Source organism: Dermacentor silvarum, chromosome 11, assembly GCF_013339745.2.
Source record: "Dermacentor silvarum isolate Dsil-2018 chromosome 11, BIME_Dsil_1.4, whole genome shotgun sequence".
Lineage (NCBI taxonomy): Eukaryota > Metazoa > Arthropoda > Arachnida > Ixodida > Ixodidae > Dermacentor > Dermacentor silvarum.
Genome location: NC_051164.1, coordinates 103,075,943 through 103,094,122, shown reverse-complemented (window position 1 = coordinate 103,094,122; position 18,180 = coordinate 103,075,943). Strand labels below are relative to the sequence as shown.

Here is an 18,180-nt window from a genome sequence, read left to right as displayed (position 1 = left end):
TACAATAAAAAAAAAGACTCTAAATGGAAATTTTGGAGTAACGCACACGTTAATGGAAATACAATGCTGAGTAAAAGCACGAAAGAAATAAATTTGTAGCTAACGGCTCTACAATGCCGGAGAGAGTCGAGAAATGTTAAGAGACTCGGCAATGGGCTCAAGCTATGAAATCCTCTATGTATGTGCTGACTGATTAATGGAAATGAAATGTCAAAGGAACAAGGCAAACAGCTCAATACCATTGTACCGGTGTTCAACCTCTGCCATTTATTTAATAGAAGAAACGTCAAGTACAGCACAAGTTGTGCCCGAAATAAGGCCTTAAAAGGTCATGAAATATGTTTTACGGGATTAAGGAAAATAAAGTGATGTGATGTGATATCTGCAGTGTGTTCAATATTTTACTCGATTAACATAGATTAACATAAAGCTGTTATTAATGGTTTTTGGGGTGATTTTGCACATCCTCTCAAAAGGATGCGAAAAATATGTATTCACTTTTGCCATTTTATTTTACTTTTCAACGTAGCTGTAAACATTGCTGCACAACATTCCTGGCTAGATTTATTTGTGTTCAACAAGAATGCACTCATGGTATCATGACAAATAGTTCAGGCTAAATTGTTTCCACGTAATATCTGAATTTGAAATATTGTTGACTGCCACTCTTATATGTAAAGTCTCTCTCTCTCTCGAATTTTGTTACACCGAAACAATTTTAAATAAGGCGCGCATTATCGTATAATCAAAACTGCAAAATGGCCTTTTTCGGTCATAATACTGTTAGCAGCAATATTTACTGTAATTTTAGATCGGCTGCATCCGTTTATACGTGTAAATTTGACATGTAAATAATAAACGCCTGGTTTCAGAAACATGCATAGAGTTTCTCACTATCAAGAAAATTGGCCGCATATCTGCTTGCTTCGCTGCAAATGACGTCGAAATACGATAGTCTTCTGCCGCCCCTGATACGTAACGCCCTCTCTTCTACCCCTCCCCTCTCATTCCTCCCATAATGGATGCAATAGAGGTTTTGCTGAATTCAATTCAAATTTCCCGCTATTGCCCTTCTCTCGCGACATCTGTTGGGAACTTTTATTACTTTTGGCTTAAAGCCGGCTACAGAGCCGCGGTTTGAAGTCGGCTTGTTTTGAACGCGAAGCGTCTCTTCGACACCATTTCTAACGCGTTGATATTTCATTTACTAACGTAAAAACCAGACCAGTGTGTATTCTTAATTAAATGAACGCTGTGGATCACGGTTATGTACATATATTTTGTCTCAAATAGGCCTGAGGTTTCCTTTGCGCTGTATAATGTCGTGTATGACCCCGTGCCACCAGTGCTAGTGGCTTGGTTGGTTTGGCCGGGCGGTTGAATCGAGTGACAAAGTTTTTCGCGTTTAGGTAGTCAAAGAAAGACTATCGTCTTTAAAACTCTATGGAAACATGTTTACGTCGCCGGTCGTTCTCGCTCGTGTCTCTCGGCGGCTGCAGGACGGCTAGTGCGGCCAACGCACGTCTTTTTAGATTCTGATTCGACTGACTGATGCTACACCGAAACCTCGGAGGCCACGTAAGTCCTGCTGCACGTAGCGTGCTTCGTGCGCTATGAAGATGGAAAAAAATAAAAATAAAATAGAAGCTTGATAAAACTATGCTATAATGCTCGTGAGTTTCACAATCTAATTCGCTGCAACGGTTTAAGCCATTGCGCAAGGCAGCGTTCTTTCTACGCTACGTGCAAATCCACGCTCTAGATAGTGAAACGCATCTCAAAGGCAATGCTTCTACTTAAAGATACGTCACATGAGCCATGTTGTAGACAGCCGTAAAGTTTCGAGGGAATGTGAGGCGAAGCGGGCATGACATATACCAAATTTAAAATCAAGTTTGTTTGCGTAGAAAAAAAATCAGTGCAAATAGTAAGCAATGACGTTCGTTTAACTTTTTTGTTGTTATTTAGTGGTTGAATTTTTCTAAACGTAGCGCTGAATCTTGGTTCGGCTGGCCACACTGGAGCGAGCAAAGTCAGCCAACGACCAATGGCCAATCGTAAAAGTCCTATTTAAACTGTGTCTCGGGAAGGAGTTCGTTCATACTAGTTTTATAGCTGTCAATGCGTGCGCGTGAATAATTTGTGCCCTGATTCGACCCGACTGTTGCGTCCACTACCAAAATGGCTGCACAACTGGGAGGGCTAAGAATTGGCGCCAGCGTTGACATTCAACGAACGGACGGTGAGGCTTCGCCTTGGGCGGACGTTTTCATTGAACCTAACCCTAAGGTGATGCGAGCCAGCGCTCGGCTCGCCGCAGAAAAAAATAAGAAACGCAAGAGACTGACCCGCTTTCTGAGCGATGCTCATTTTGTTTATACGACAGGGGAATGGTCTCGCCAAGTTCGGGGGGTTTCACTGTTATATTAAGCGCAGGCGCGGTGTATGTGTACGCGGTCTGCATGCGAGAGAGCTGCCTGTCGCTTGGCGGTTAGCTCGATAGCCGCCCAGGACCTCCCCAATTTTTTTTCATTTTTTCTTTCGTGGGTGGGTTTCTGTGCCAGCGGTGCTAACCAACAAATTGCATGCATCGCGCAGTTGTCTTCGCGAGCTATCGCGAGACCGTTTTTGTTACAACTGCACCGCAAGGTGCACCAAGTAACGGCTTCACTGCGTAATGGGTCGGCTGCTACGCGGTGAAACAATGACTGTTTGCTCAACGAAAAAAAACAAATAAGTGGCGTGCGCGCATTGCAGCATGCTTTGGGGCAGGCTGTCGTATCATCCGCGCTTCCGTGAAGGCGGCACCGTAACTGACCGTAGCGCAGTGAAGACCGTGTCGTCGGAAAGCGCGGGCTAAGATGCCGTGGTGGTTATCTGCCTCGAAAAGCGCAACCGTCGACGACTGCCCAGGCATGCATCACTCTTTCCATTGAACGCCGTCACTGCCGCATCATCCACAGTTCCATAGAACCGGAAGAAATAAAAGGAATCGACCAAGCACGTAAACGAATTAGCGTAGAGTGTGGGATGTCGGCTTGCGCTGTGGTCTCTCTCCGCTTCGTCTCCGATCCCACGGCCCCTCCCTCTCCCGTCAAGGCCATGCCTAGACATTCACGGTCGTTTAACTCGTTTAAATGCTGTCCCTCTGTGTCTGGCTTGCTCTGGCGCGGCGCGTTTTTTCTTTACCGAGATTCAGAGTTGTGCGTTTAATGTTGCGTTTCGGCGCTCGACTGTTTCTCTTGGCACTGCTTTCCGATCGATTTCTTTTTATTTTCTTTTTCTTCATCGATCTGGTTTCTTTTCTTGTTTATGCTGTCCAGGTTGTGTGCTTTCTCGTGTTTTGTTTCGTCGCCCACTTATTGCGAAGCCGAGTCGCCTCCTTTTCCATGTATAATCTCTGGGTCACATCGAGCAGCCTCGTCGGTGTCTGCTTCTCGTCGTGGTGAGGCGACTTGTGCCAGAGTCGTTGCGATAGTCTCTCCTTGTATACCAGCCACGAGGGGTGCCGAGAAACGAGTCTTTTCTAACCTCTGGCCATAGAATGAACTTGCGCGGGTGAGAATGCACTGACATAAAAACAACTTGCAAAAAAAGAAAAGGTGCGGGCTGGTCTGTTTTCCGCGAGGCGCGATTCTCGCGCGTACCTCTGTAGAGTCCTCGCCGAGCTAGCGGTTTTTTACGCTCGCCGACTGACCTGCGAGTGTGTGATGTCGGCGGTCGCGTGGTCGCTATCCGCATGTCCCGCTTTGTTTACTCGGTTTCCGTTTAGCGGGATGGCGGTCGTGCCAGGCAGCAGGTTTGTTGCTACGTCTCTCTCTCTCTTGCTCGTGTTTTGTGTTTGCTGTTTTTTCTTGTCGCTCTTCGCAGCCTTTCCCCCAGTTCGCTTGTGTGACAGGGCCTGTCACGACTTTTCCGGCGCTGAATGCCCGCGTCTGTCGCTCGCTTGGCATTTTCAGCTGCCCCTTCGCTCGGTCTCCTGGTCACCACGCTTGTCTCGTGTGTGCAACACGTTGTCGAGGCTTTAGCCCTGTCGCATTACATATCTCGCTGTGTTGCCGTTCTGCGTTTATTCTACGCGGTGTCCCGGATGGCCCCACATTCTTGGTTTCGCATTGCGACGTTCCCAGTTCATCCTTGAGCGTGTGTCTGTCAATCATTTTTCGTGTGCTTTGACGGGTGCGCCCACGGCCCAGACTTGGTAGAACCGTGCACTGCACTGTTATTTGCGGCTTATGACCCCCCAACCGGCGGTCTCCGGGCACGCGCTGGACAGTTCATTAAACGGTTTCACGGAAACGGCCCCCTCCCCCTCTCTTCCCATCCTGAAATTTGTGTACCAAGGATACTTATCATAAAACGACGTTCTACAACAGCCGGCCCCCTTCCCCAGGGTGCACTTCTGGACATTGGCTCAAAATACCGGCGTTACCCAATTTGACGATACGGTGGAATTTGACAGGGCACACCGGGGGTGAAGTGAGTTCCGACCCTCGAAAACAATCCTGGTTACGCCAATGGTCACGTGGCGCTGCCGTTATTTGGTTTTCACGTGCTGTCTGACGTGCGAGAAGTCCACTCGCTCCGTGGCTGACACATTACTACCCGTTGTGAAATTCGTTAAACAGCTTCGTGGTTTCCATCCCGTTTCTTGACGCCTGCTCCAGTCAGTACTGCACGGTTTTAATGGCAAACGAGCGATCTGCACTAGCAGACGACGCGACAGGCGTTTTTTAGAGCGCTCCGTCCGGAAGAGAATGAGTGTGTTCAAAATAGAAAGTTAGAAAAACAACATAATAAAGCTGCGAGAAAGCTGCGCGCGGTTACTCTGCTGCAGCTGTACCAGCGGCAGGCGCCGCATTTTCAAAAAAAAAGGAGGGTGAGGTCACTGGCGCGCTTAGTCACAGTTCAACGGCTCTTCGCGCATCGCCGAGCAATGAAGCAAAAATAAGCGTATGCCATCGCTAAGAGAACGCGTGTTGGTCCGGTTTCCCGTCTACGGCATTTCAGATCCCGAGTATTTTCACTACCTGTCGTCGCTTCGTTTTGAGGGTAGGTTTCGTTGTTGACAGCACGGGCAGCGTTTGGCCCTTTTTTCGGTCTAGCACTGTTTATTTTTGCCGTCCAAATATTTTACCGCGCGCGTGGAGTTATCGGCAACCCTCTCGTCGGACATCATTGTAGCTTCCATTTAGCGATAGTTCTGTGCATTTGTTTAGTCTGTTCAGCAGCGACGTCGTGGCATCCTTGATAGTTCGGCCCATAGTTTCCTTCAAAAATTGACGCTTGTGGGCTTGGCTCGACCCACTAAGGGTCGAGCCATGCCCACAAGCGTCAAACTTTGAACTTGGACGCTAGCATCTACTACAGTTGCAAAGCACTACGGTTAGTGCACGGATTTGCGTAAACTTCGGCCTTCTGGCTTCAAACGGCTTATGGCACTGCGAATTGATCACGTTCGACAAAATGTTTGGTTACACGTGCAACCATTCGCAGTGATTATCTACGTGCACACACTGCCTTTTGCGTTTAGAGGAATATGATTGCTTCGAAGTATACAATGAAGGCTTCTAAAGGGCGTATATATATAGTGACCGAATATACTGTAACGCGAGAAAGGAACCATAATTAACTTTTCAACGAACTAACAAAACGAGGCACGCTTGATTTTATTCGAAAGCCCATTCAATTCTGTAGAAGAACTCAAATTTCAGTTTCAAAATGTTCACCTTGTGCTTTCATACAGGCTTGAGGACTCTTCCGGAAACTCTTCAAACTTTGAAGACATCACGGCTATGATAGCCGTGATGTCTTGGGGAGTGATTCTCCCCCACGCTTTCCGCACGTTTGAGCGATTTGGGTAGAACGCATTTTGCACCAGGATCCGGGAAAGTTCACCTCGCATCACTCAAGAGTATTCTTCGCTCCGTGGGCTGGGGCCCAGTCCTGCTGGAGCCACCAGTCAGTGTTTTCTGCCAATTCCCTTGACCCCAGGGAATGACCGCGCCCGCCAGGATCAGTTCCCGGTACATCTCGGCTTTGAGTTGACCCCGTTCGGCACAAAAACGAGCTTGGTTGTCCCAAGGCCTGAAATTCCGCCCCAGACCATGATACTCTTGGGAAAACTTTTTTTTCTTTTCTTCACTCATGACAGTTCGCGAAGAATCCGTTGGCAACAATTCTCGGTAATTCTGTGAATTCCAAGTAGGTTCGGTGGTGAAAATCTTCTAATCGGTGAAGAGAATCCAGTTCAGGGCCTCATCGCGGCTCGGCTGCTTCATCCTGCGGCACTTTTCTCGTCCGGAGGCCTTCATTTGGTTCGTGAACAGCTGTCCTTGCGATGGTTTGCGCACCGTGAGCTTTAAGGTCCTCTTTCACGAGTAGCTGCAAGGTCAAGTTTAACTCCTTCCTCTTAGGCGAGTTTTCTCAGTGGATTTCTTTTGATTTTCTTGCTGACGGCCAATTACAGCTCACGGGTTCTTGCCGTTCGAGGCCTCCCGCTTCGCTGTCGGTCCTTGACGCCCCCTGTCCTCCTAGTGAGGCTTATAGCGCGTGAAAAGACAAGGACTAAGGAAGACGTGACACACACAGGCGCTACCTGTGTGTCACGTCTTTGTCTTTTCACGCGCTATAAGCCTCACGATGTCATACCAACAAGCCCAAATCACTGCATTACAACCCGACCCTGTCTCCTGAAGACGTTTGACGAAGCGATGGACTTGAACACGCTGCAATTTGAGCATCTTCGCGATCTCTGCAATCGTCATACCCTGCTTGTGGTGGGCAACGATTGTGCGGCGCAACTCTTCAGAGGCCATATCAAAAAAGCACAAGGAACACACATTGAATGTCGGTGCTAAAAATTCAAAGTGCGTTACAGGATAGCAGCTTTATCGGCCTTGTAGTATAATTACTCGTAAGCATTCGCTTACGAGTAATTGCGAATGGGGTCACGAGTAATTATACGGCCGATTACGAGTATTTGGAATTACGAGTAATTGCGTCGGCTATGGCAGAAATGCGCCTGGAGTGTCCCATATAATTGATATCGCAATAAATGTCAAATAGAGTAAAAAGACAGAGACAGGAAAAAAAAGCTCGGGGGCACCGCGCTTTTATGAGCGACATTATCGTACCTATCCTTATCGACACAGAAAAACTTGATGACGTCGCGTAGCATGAAGTCATAATGTCGATGTCACCGGGACCGATATGTGGTATCGAGCTAAAGTATCTTAAAGCGCGTAGTACTTCCTTTAAACTTCTAGAATGTGTTTCAGTACACCTTGCGTTCTTGAATAAATACAGCACGATGTGGGACTTCTGCCGATACTTCTGAGGACGGCTTCCTAATCGTACCAGCTGCTGAAGATTTCGTGCATAGGTAGGTAGCGTGCACTGTTATTGCACCGTCATCTTTTATAGCACGCCTCGATGCGCGCCGTTAATTGGCTCGTTGAACGTCGTCTGAGCAGCCATGTATCGTAAGTCACGCTTGTGTACGCCCACCCTCATGTACTGTTGCGATACTTCGCGGTCAGAAGTGGACTGCTATGAGAAGTTGCGACGTTGGGAAAAAACATTGCCGTCATCCGATAAGAGTACACGGTGACTCGTGTTCGATAAATGTACCCACGTGGTTTTGTCGAGCAAGGCGTCGTCTAACTCCCAGTGACGCCGAAACGTATGCGTACCTTGTCTCCGAAGTCCTCTAATGTTCGAATTTCGCATGTCGCGTACGCCTGTAAACGTCACTTCGCGAGTTCGGTGCTAAATGGGACGCCTAGTTCCATGTACTAAATGCGTCATATCTTGCGCCATTAAAAGTATGAGACCTAATATTGCATCGAATTATGTGACGCGCTATTTGTTTCGGTCGCGATTGCAAGAAGTCTAGTATCCTTTGTAGCGTTGCCAGCTGTGCCAAAAAACGGAGCTTGCCGTAACGAAGGGACTAATTTAAAGGTATTGAACGATGGGCGAGTCGGTACTCCATACTGACGATGAACAGCGCGATAGACAAGGGACGGAAAAAAACTGGTTGCTAGTCTGCGGCTCGTTTCGCGTTTCTTTCCCGTCCCTTGTAAAACTTCGCGTCATAACGGAAGTAGCCTTATCTGTACACGCTCGACAAATGGGAATTTCTGCCCTGTTAAGGCGTGGCGCTTCCATTGAATTCAGTTACTGTGTAGGTCGCAAAGCTGCTGTGCTGAAGTTTTGAATCCCGAGGCTGTATGCCTCCTCGTCATGGGAATTAAGCATTTTCACGAATCTCGTGTCCCGTGAAATTAATCGGTCGACTGTATTTTTACACTGCGCCACGTGGGAAAGCTAGCCTGACGTCACCCGCGCGATGTCACGGGGCACGAGCCTTTCGACTATTGATTAAATAGGCGCATAATTATACTATCGTGCCGATGTCTTATTTCAGTCGACTTCGCAAAGCATTTGTCACTTTTTCTCCGTATTTTTCCGTATTCCGTATTCTTACGTCGCGGATTACAACGCGTAATAACCCATTGTATGGCATTTTACAGCCTGGTTGCGGCTCCAGAAGGTGTGGAGTCTAGCGTATCACCAGGATGACGTCACGAGAGGGGCAGGAATAGTGATGAATACTGGACCCGAGTTTTTTTTTTTTTTTTTTTTTTTTTTGGGGGGGGGGGGGGGGTACGCCAGGGGCTAAACTTGCCACGGACTCCACTGACGATGACTCACGGTGATCGGTTAAGATGCGAAATATTTTGACTGTTAATTCTAAGTTTCGCCTGCTGTTTTCAAGTTTTATCAGATAAAAGGTTACATGCCTATGAACATACGAGGGCACCTTGCATCTTGGTATAATCTTTGCAACATTTCTACTTTCAGAAAACTTGTTTTCCTCATGTTAGGTCATCTAACGCTTATTGTCTAACGAGCGCGTCGCTATCATTTGACCGTACAGTTATCACAAATCCACGAAGTGCTCCATCACTCGGGAAAAAGAGAACAGTGTTGTAAAGCAGAACATTTTAGTTATGCATGGACACTTTAAGTTGCTATGCATATGTGGCCTTCAATTTAGGCGAATACAGGAAAGCACTTGTACTAAGAGATGTGTATTCTCGTCTCATATAGGCGATAAGTACCTCGCGGGTGCTGGTCCAAAGCATATGTCCAAAGACAACCTCTTTGCACGAAAGGCACGTCACCTTGTCGCACCAGATTGTTTGCGTTTACTTCGGCTACTACGAAACACTTCTTTATAACGTGACGAGGGCCCTGGTGAGGAGCTTTTTAAAATTAGGAGCCTGTCAAGGAAACATTTGTCATGGAGCCTCCTAAATGTCGGGGGCCCGGGGCTGCAGTCCCCCCCCCCGGCCAATAGGTTAATACAGCCTTGAGTCTACCGCTTTAGCACAAATAATGCTCGGCAAGGTGTTATTTGCGGCGTATCACCGGCTTGTGACGTTGTGACGTCATGTGCACTGCTCTTGATATGGGGTAACCGTTTGAATGCGTGATATGGACTCGGAGTTCTAATGGTGGTATTCGCAGTCATCCGTTTAATAATCGCTGCAGTAGTCCTCGGCGGCACGCTTGCCAGTGAAAACTTCGAGGCTCTGGGGCGCGAAGTGACGGCGCCACGGCCGCCAGGAACTGAAGCACTTAGTTTCAGTTCCATCACCGTTAGTCGGCCGTCACCACACGCCGCCCCCCCCCCCCCTTTTTCTTTTCATTTTCTGGTTACTCTGAGGGGGGAAGACAACGATTGCGAATGTTTGAGTCATGGCTCCTCCCGGACGCTTTTCGTTGACATAAAATAGGCAATTTTGGCTCCCCCACTAGGAGTTGCTTTTTCCGTCATGCCTATCGAGGAGCTCTACCCCTCGTCCCCTTTCAACAAGTGTGGCTCGCAGTCAGGGCTCGGGGGGAGAGATGCAGATGTAGAGACCGCGTGTTTCCGTTTGGCAGCTAGGCGCGTAAGGGCGACCGGTGCTCGGTATTTCTCCGCATGAGCTGTCTTCGCGGCTGGCCCAACGTTGGCCCAATGTTGCCCGCGCACCATGTGGGCAGACTCTGGCCTGCGCCGGAGAGAGGGTGTTTTTGCGGGTTGCCTTCCCTTCCCCGCTTCTTAACAGAATAGAATGCACGGGTGCTCGCGTGCGTCCCACACGTCTTCGTCGTCGCCGGTTAGCGCGCGAGCGCCTTGTCTCCTTATTTGGAGACGTCGCTCCCCGCCGCCGCCACGGTTTGTGTGCGCCCTTCGAAACGGGGGGGTCCGTCTCCTCCCTGCTTGGCACCGCCCGGTCACTGAGCCTTGTTCTTGAGGCCTCGTAACTGTCCTCGGGTCGCCAATACGGTGCACTACTTGTTGCAGTTGCGAGGTGACGAGGAGACACTTGCCGTGAAATAGGCAGACGTTTTTCGGGCTCTCCTATGTAGAAATGAGGCGCATTTACCAGCGTCCGTCCGTGTCTAACTCATTTTCATTGGGTACACGTCCTTGTGTATTCGCTGGTACCCCTCCCCCCCCTTTTTTTTTTTTCAAGTTCATCAATGTAAAAAAAAACAAAAAAAAAACATTTTAGATGTAGGTCCTCTGCGCGAGATTATCTATAGCCTTTTATAGGCAATTTATTAACCTTGCACCGTAATGTGAGCCAAGGAGTTGGGCGGTTTTATTGCGGGCGTCTTCGGGAGCGTCACAGTTCAGCGAACGGAGGACTCCTTGTATAGGCATGCCACATGCAAATAGCGGTTAACTAACCCGTTGTCTGTGCTGGCTTGTTTCGATGCTTCATGCAGATGGGTTTTTGGTATTTCGCGACCTTGTCAGTGTTGTAGCAGCCGTGCGCAGAAGGCGCGCAATCGCTGAACATTACGACGTTAGACAAACGGGGTGCCTAATGTAAATGGTGGAAGAAATGGAAAACAAAACGGTCGTGAAACGACCTGCTCGAACAACGCAATTTGGACAATTTCCGTGTGAATGTCTAGAGAAATGTTCGGCCGTCAAACAACCCTATATGACTCTCGAACCTTTTGCTCCAATACAAATTCATCTGTGGTACGTTCTACGCTCGCGATACATTGTGCTTTTTGTGGCGAAAAGTGATTTTGAGTAACTTCAGCGGCTACCGTCTACGACACTGCAATGCCCGCCATCCTGGCCTGTGTGTTTAGTTCTGCGCACCAACTTCCATAACGGTGCACCGATTTTCCGAGGCGCGAGCTCTTCCTCATCGGCGCCGCTTCTCGTCGTCTCGTTCCTTTCCTCGCTTTATCGGTTTTTCATGTACGTCTTGTCTAGTCTGGCCGTCACCTCCCTGGCGTGTCTTCCTTCCTGACGAGGCTTCGCGAAGTGGGAAGTGGCTTGTTCCTTAAACGGCATCGAGGACCGTGCTGTGAACAGAAAGTGGACGGCATGCCTTAGCCGCCTGTTTATAGTTTCGGTTAGGCGCGTTCAGTGGCTCCACTTTCGTCGGTTAGTGCTGTAGCTGCGGTTCGCTGTTGCGGTTCTCGGCGTTCGGGTTCGCGTGGGGCTGGAGGTTTTATTTTTGCGCGCGGCAACATATCCTTAGCCGATCTTTTTTGTGCGATTCTCCCTCCCTTCGTACTGTGTTTTGCCGTGGGCAAAAATAAAACCGTCGGCTGCCCGTGAGCGCTCTTGTTGTGTGCTCACTTGCCCGCGTGTTTTACTATCTGGATTCTAGTAACCACCGAGCATTCTACTAACAGTCGTAACGTTTCACCGAGATCAATCTGCATCCTATTTTCCGGAATATACCATCGATCTTTTACTCGCGGGATCGAATCCCGGCCGAGGCGGCCGCATTTCGATGGGGGCGAAATGCGAAAACACCCGTGTACTTAGATTTAGGTGCACGTTAAAGAACCCCAGGTGGTCCAAATTTCCGGAGTCCCCCACTACGGCGTGCCTCATAATCAGATCGTGGTTTTGGCACGTAAAACCCCGTAATTTTTTTCTTTAAGTCATTTCCTATTTACTCGTACATTTATCTGCTTTAATGCTGCCAATCTCATCTGTGGTTAAATCAGAAGGGGCACACTAGTGCAGCACACTACGCAGTGATCAGGTCTAACGTGACGCAATGCAGGGCTACTTTCAAACCTCACGACTGCTGTAACACTGGGTAATAAACTATATGAAGGGCATCAAAAGTTAAATCCCTCAGTCAAATATGAATGTGAAAGATACATTTCGTTTAAGCTGTTTGGTTATATGCTGAAAGCAACGTCTCCGCGTGCAAGCCGCCCGTTCTGTATGGCAAATAGTGCACGTGGTTGCAGGGGCACCGTGCAAGACTTAGCTGCGGCGCCGACGACATACGAAAAATGGGTTTAATTAGTACCAGTAATTGGAACGGCGTTTAGTTTTTTTGACACTTGACGTACGCACACATAGACGACTAAGCATCGCGTGATGGATTCGCAAGTTGATGCATCTTGAAATTTCATGTATCTCGCGTTATTCAGAACTCACTTCGCGAGCCTTTTGTCGTCTGTGACGTGAGTGGTCGAAATGAGCTTAGTGCAGATTTAGTGCAAAGTTTAGTGCCGAACGTTAAGACCATAATTAAGTCACTTTTATACAGTTACGCGTGTATTTTATTTAATGTTCGGAATGAGTATTTCACATGACACATGTACATCTACTGGGAAGCAACTGAGAGTTGTTTTAGAAAAGCTATTGGGGAGTTTTAGATTTTCCATTTTCTGACTACTCTGAGGCGGGGATAACTATTGCGGATGTCTGAGTCGTGGCTTCTTCCGAACGCCTATCGTTGACATAAAGTAGGTAATTTTCCTGACTCCCCCACTATAGGAGTTGCTTTTAAGATCAAAGCTTTCCCGTGGCAACTACACCGGGTTTCGTGACCGTGGGAGCTGTGGCCTGGCTGTTTCCTTGCCGAATAGGCCAACCAGTCACGGCGGAGCACGCGCGTCGCGCTCGCTGCTGGGTTCCGTGCAGCAGCACCACCAGAAGCGCTCGCATCCGCGGCGCGCTGGCCGTGCGGGGAAAGAAAAAAAGTCGCAGTTTCGCCCGAAAGACGAAGCATGAATTGATAGCAAATTAGTAGAGCTATACGGAGTAAGGATAGTAGTTTTATCGGCTGCATAAGATTGGACACATTCGCTTACTAACAGAATTAGCCAGCATGGTGTCAGCGCGCACAATCAAACATGGATAGATCACACTCGATGACCGCAGACAACTACTGTCAAAACGCTGGCGTGAGCAAGCGCTGTAGCGGCAGCAGCGAGCGAAGGTTCGTGCAGTCTACGCTTCAACGGAAACTGAGCGGCGAAAGGCACAGCGCATACAAAGGCAGGAGCCGTGTGCAGATCGCTTTCAGTATACGGTGCGCGCGACCGCCCGGAGCCGCGCAATGTTTACAAGTGTGCAGTTGGTGGCCGAGTAGAAGCCGCACCCCTTCCTCCCGCGCTGCCTTCCCGCTTTCCTCATTTCGCGTGCGAGATTGAGTCGCCACTTCCCCTTACGCCCGGTCGCAAGATACGCAGTTGGTGCCACAGCCTCCTCCCATCCCCCACGGCCTTTTGCACGACGGAAGACGTCGCGTTTTCTCTCTGTCGTGCGTTCGCTCTCCGTGAAAGCGCGCGCTTTCACTCGCACATACAGCGCGCGGCGGCCATTTTATCGCCCTTGGAATTTTTACGGCAACCCACGGCGACGACGACGGCAGAAATCCGCTTGGAGTGTCCATATAGTTACTATCGCAATAAAAGCCTGAAAGTTCGCCTTCGCGCAACTGCGGTTGCACGATAATGAGCGAGTGAACGCTTCCTGCGGTTAGAGTGGATTCGAATTGCGCGATGTACGTAGCGCAATGCTGCTTCTGAAACCACGATGCGTCCATCGTACTCGCTAGTAGTCGGCAACTCCGCTTGACAGGCTTGGTATAATTTGTGTGTGCGCGCGTGTTTGCTCGCGTGCGTGTAGTGGTGTTTCGACTCTTTCTGCACTCACACAAAGCTTCGCTGTATATAGATTCCAGCTCGATGGCTCTGCGGCATTTCTTTCTTTCTTTTTTTTTTTTTTGTCGTCAAAGGTTGCGTCCCGAAACTTCGGGTGCGCAAAATCTAACACTTCGCACCCAAAGTTTAGGAACGCTCAACCCGGAACTCCCTAACAACGCAAAAGGATAGAGTGCAACATAACGCAAGCGGAGCGTGGGAGGCTTTGGGTATGCAAACATACTCGGGTGCGCTATTGCGACATTGCGAGCTACAGCGACTATGCACACAAATACACAAACGAAAACCATAAAAATAAAATTGGCATACAAAAATGTGCGGAGGTGTAGACAACTATAGCACAGCCAGGGCCAAAGCACGTACAACAAAAGAGCTTCCAAATAAACAAGTATACGTAACAGCACAGAAACCTAGATGCCAAGCTACGTCGCTCAGTGGCCATTCATTGCTTTGCCGTTGCTTACGAGCCTTGCCTTTACGTTTCGTTTTGCGTGATTCGGTAATGGTCATTCAGTGTCTGAGACCTTGGTCTTCCCCAGTCTCGGTTTTCTGGTCGCTCAGTTTCCGCCGCGCAAATCCGCGTGGGGTGTCCTTCGCTTCCGACCGGCGCTGTACACTTGGACATTATGCCGCAGTGTGGGGGAGAGTGAGACTATACACGACGGCGGCGAGGTATGTGTGGGTGGTTGCAGCCGATGGCTTGGCGGCAGTTCCGTCTCGCTTGCATAACTTAACTCAACGCGGTCTCCTCCTCCCCCGCTTCCCTCTCGAATTTTCTTCGTTTTCGTGGCATTGAGAATTCCTCGTCTGTTTTTGCCGCTCTTTGCCGTCTTGCCGCGTTGAAACCTGTTCTCTCGCCGTCCGCAGTAGCGGCTTCTGTTGTCGACACCATGTTGCGCTTTCGCGGAACTGTCTCTTTCCATTACCGTGATCTTCATTTTTTTTTTTTTCCTTTTGTCTCGTGGGATGTGACGAGCGTTTCCCTTTTTGTTTTCTTCTTCTGTTCCGGAGCATGGCTTTCGGTACCGCAATCCAGTTTCCCTGTGGAAAGTTGCACCACAACCCTAGAGTTCCTGCCTCTAGGGTTGTGGGTAACATTGTTTCACCGCGCACTCGACTGGTTTCTCGCTCGCACCGCATTCAGGTGTTACTTGTTCAGAGTATTGCATTTTATAGTGGAAGTATATAGGTGTGCATTAACGAGTGCGCTTGAACAACTGTCTCGTTTAGCTGACATTTTGTGGCAGTGGTTTTTCAACCTCGTTTTTTTTTATTTTTTTTTTTTCGAGGCCGCGTTCTGATATGTAAATCAAATTCTGGGGTTAATTTTACGTGCAGACACCATGATCATTAATGGGAGAGGCGGGTCAAAAAAGGCGATTTTCATTAAAGAGATAGGTTTTGTGTTTTTAGTTTCAGCAACATTGATTTCTCCTATTTCACATATGAAGAAATCGGAGCCAGAAATGATCGGGAAAAGTATAATAAACTCGGTTAAAGCACTCTAGGTGGCAAGAAAAGGCACAGATGACACATTTTCAAGCGTGCGATGCGTCAAACCGCGGTGTCGCACGCCATTGGGCTCGTGCAAGGTGGTAGGCCTAAGCTATTTCTCTCCAAGGTTAGCTTTGCCGCATTACAATCTCCCCGGAAAGTAATAATAATAATTAACAGAAGTAAACAATTTTTATAACTTTCAATCGCATTTTTCTCAACTTCATATTTTGGGCAAAACAAGGCGTTTGTGTACAACATTTTCTGTACTTATTGTGGTCCAATCAAGACCACATTTGATGAGCGTAATTTTTAGGATATGTAGAATGCACTTATCTAGGATTTAATGCAATCACTTTATTTTTTAACCCATTAATTCCCAGTATGTGAAACGCTATTCCAAATTTTAAAATATTTCTTCCTCGTATTCTTAGAGTCACTGGGAGGACCAATATTCAATAAAAAATTCAAAGGTATAGTCTGTGAATTAATTATGGAGTGTTGCATATATGCAACACTGGGCAGTAATGTATAAGACTGAGGCCAAGCTAAGTGAACAACCTTTTGGCGCATATAACATCCAAAACAACACAAAGCATAAGTAGGCCTGTTCGCAGCCTACTGGTGGTAAGTTACAAAACAGTTGCGATCCCTGTTCAAACAAAGCATCATCTGACACTTCCAACAAGAGACATGCGTCTACGCCTCTGGGCACGCCTTGCAGCGGTTCCGCCGTGTATTCCATGTGGGCCAGTGTTCCTTGCTGTCGGTTCTGACGTCGCGAAGGACATTTAGGCACACTTTCTTGAGTGGTGTGACATTCTCAATTGAAGGGTGCCCTGGTGGTCACTTGTTTTGCAAGATAAGGCTTGTAGCAAGCTCAGAGAGGAATTCCCTCAGGAGCGTGGGCGACGATCCCTGCTGCTGAAGGATACTCTTCTACATGGAGCCATAGATTAACAGCAGCCATATTCAGCGTATGGTAAAATAAATACATCTACCTGCGTTTTGACGGAACAACGATATGAGAAGCAGATTTTGTCAAGAAAGTCCACGCCGCCCATCGATCTTTTATAGGCAGGAATGATCGCTGGATAATCTAAGACGACATGCCTTTTTTTCTTGCTATCCCATATTTTCACGGAGGTAACCGGGTTGGCACCAATGCAGTTGGAAAGGAGAGTCACACAGCGGTTGTAATATCAATTCACGGCCACCATTGTCTTTTGATCACAGGAGGCAACAGAAGTATCATAAGTACCCAGACCTCGCTTTTCATCAATTTATCATCCATGAACTTGCCGCACTTCAGTCTGTTTTCGGGGACTGTGCCAATGTAGGAGATCCCCATTTTTGTCCGTTCTTCTACAAGGTGAGGGCCAGTAAAGAAGTTGTCAGCGACAACTAGATTTTCGTCTCGCTTCGGAACGCTCGAACACCACTGGAGCACAACACCAGCTCCAAGTCGAAGCTGGTAGCCATCCTGGTAGCCATAAAAACCTTTGTTGCAGTGTTGGTATACATAAAAATCGCAGCACAGACCTGATTCTCCGGAACGCACCCAAAGCTTCAGGCCCCATTTGCTTTTCGGTTTATTAGGCATGTATTGACGGATGTAAGAACGTCCACGGAAAGGGATCAAGATTTCGTCCACTGCTGACTTTTTTTCTTAGGGCAAGCCAGTCACGTTGGTGCGCAAGGAAGTGAGCCATGGACGCAATGGCTAATACCCTCGTAAACGTTGTCTCCCCATTAGGACGACAGAAGTGAAGTGAAATTCTACGCTGCAATTATTAGCGGCAGCGCAGCCAGCTGTGGAAGCAGACGACGACGACGAACGCTGGAGCAATGGCACGAGCGCGTGCTCGGCACGGCTTCCCACGGCACGAGCGCCAACCGAGGGTCGCCAACGAGCGAGCTGCGGAAGACTACGACGCTCGAGCCAGTGCTGATGATAGTTTTTTCTACACGAGGACACGATCATGGGGGAACTGGCCCTTAATTTTTTTCAGTGGCCGCTTCATTATCAAAGAAATGCAAGTGGCTTGTTATTTTCTCAAACCTGTTTCGAGACATAACCTGGGCCACTAATTCGTATCTACTTCCGCTATGCCAGTAAACACGAACCCTGTGCATGTTTATAAGTCCCGTCCTGAAGAACATCTCCAGCACAGAACATTGAGGTTTAAATGATAGTAGATGCCTGAAAAATCGTTAAAAAGGGAAATTGAGCCACCCATTATCAAGGCAGAGAGACCTTAGCTGCAGTTACATGAATGCACGTCACAATATAGAGGACGCATTTCATGTAGAAGAACAATGTTGCATATATGCAACAGCTGAAATTATGGCATTTTCTGCCCAGTGTTGCACATATGCAACACACCACGTGCAAAACATATCTTCTAGAACAGAGCCAGCGCAAAGCAACTTTTACATTCTAGACTAGTTTCTAGAGTGTCCCTCTACATACATAAAGTGAAAAAGTAGCGCAGGTCCACCTTAACGACTCATAAAAAAGTTTACAATATCTTGTTTGCGGAGCTTGCCGACGACGTGGGTGCCGCCATTTTGGAAACTGCAGAACGATGACGTTTGGCTCCCAAGTGGCTAAGATAGTAACTTGGTGGAATGAAAAACCCTTAAGTTACAATAGTATGGAAGCGTTTTAATGCGCATTAGGAT

General features: G+C 48.1%; 2 protein-coding genes and 1 long non-coding RNA gene across 16 annotated transcripts in view; 2 read left to right on the top strand and 1 right to left on the bottom strand.

Moving 5' to 3' along the window:
• Window positions 1-18,180, top strand: part of LOC119433391 (dystrophin) — a 96,062-nt gene that overhangs the window by 41,879 nt on the left and 36,003 nt on the right. The window lies entirely within an intron of this gene.
• LOC125941647 (uncharacterized) overlaps window positions 1-18,180 on the bottom strand; it is a 55,379-nt gene that overhangs the window by 3,331 nt on the left and 33,868 nt on the right. The gene's annotated exons all lie outside the window — the stretch shown is intronic.
• The window catches only part of LOC119433390 (kinesin-like protein KIF2A), a 119,453-nt gene continuing 103,301 nt past the window's right edge, over window positions 2,029-18,180 (top strand). The window contains exon 1 of the mRNA XM_049659406.1: window positions 2,029-2,242. Coding sequence (XP_049515363.1) covers window positions 2,182-2,242 — 61 coding nt within the window. The 5' untranslated portion in view covers window positions 2,029-2,181. The remainder of the gene's footprint in view (window positions 2,243-18,180) is intronic.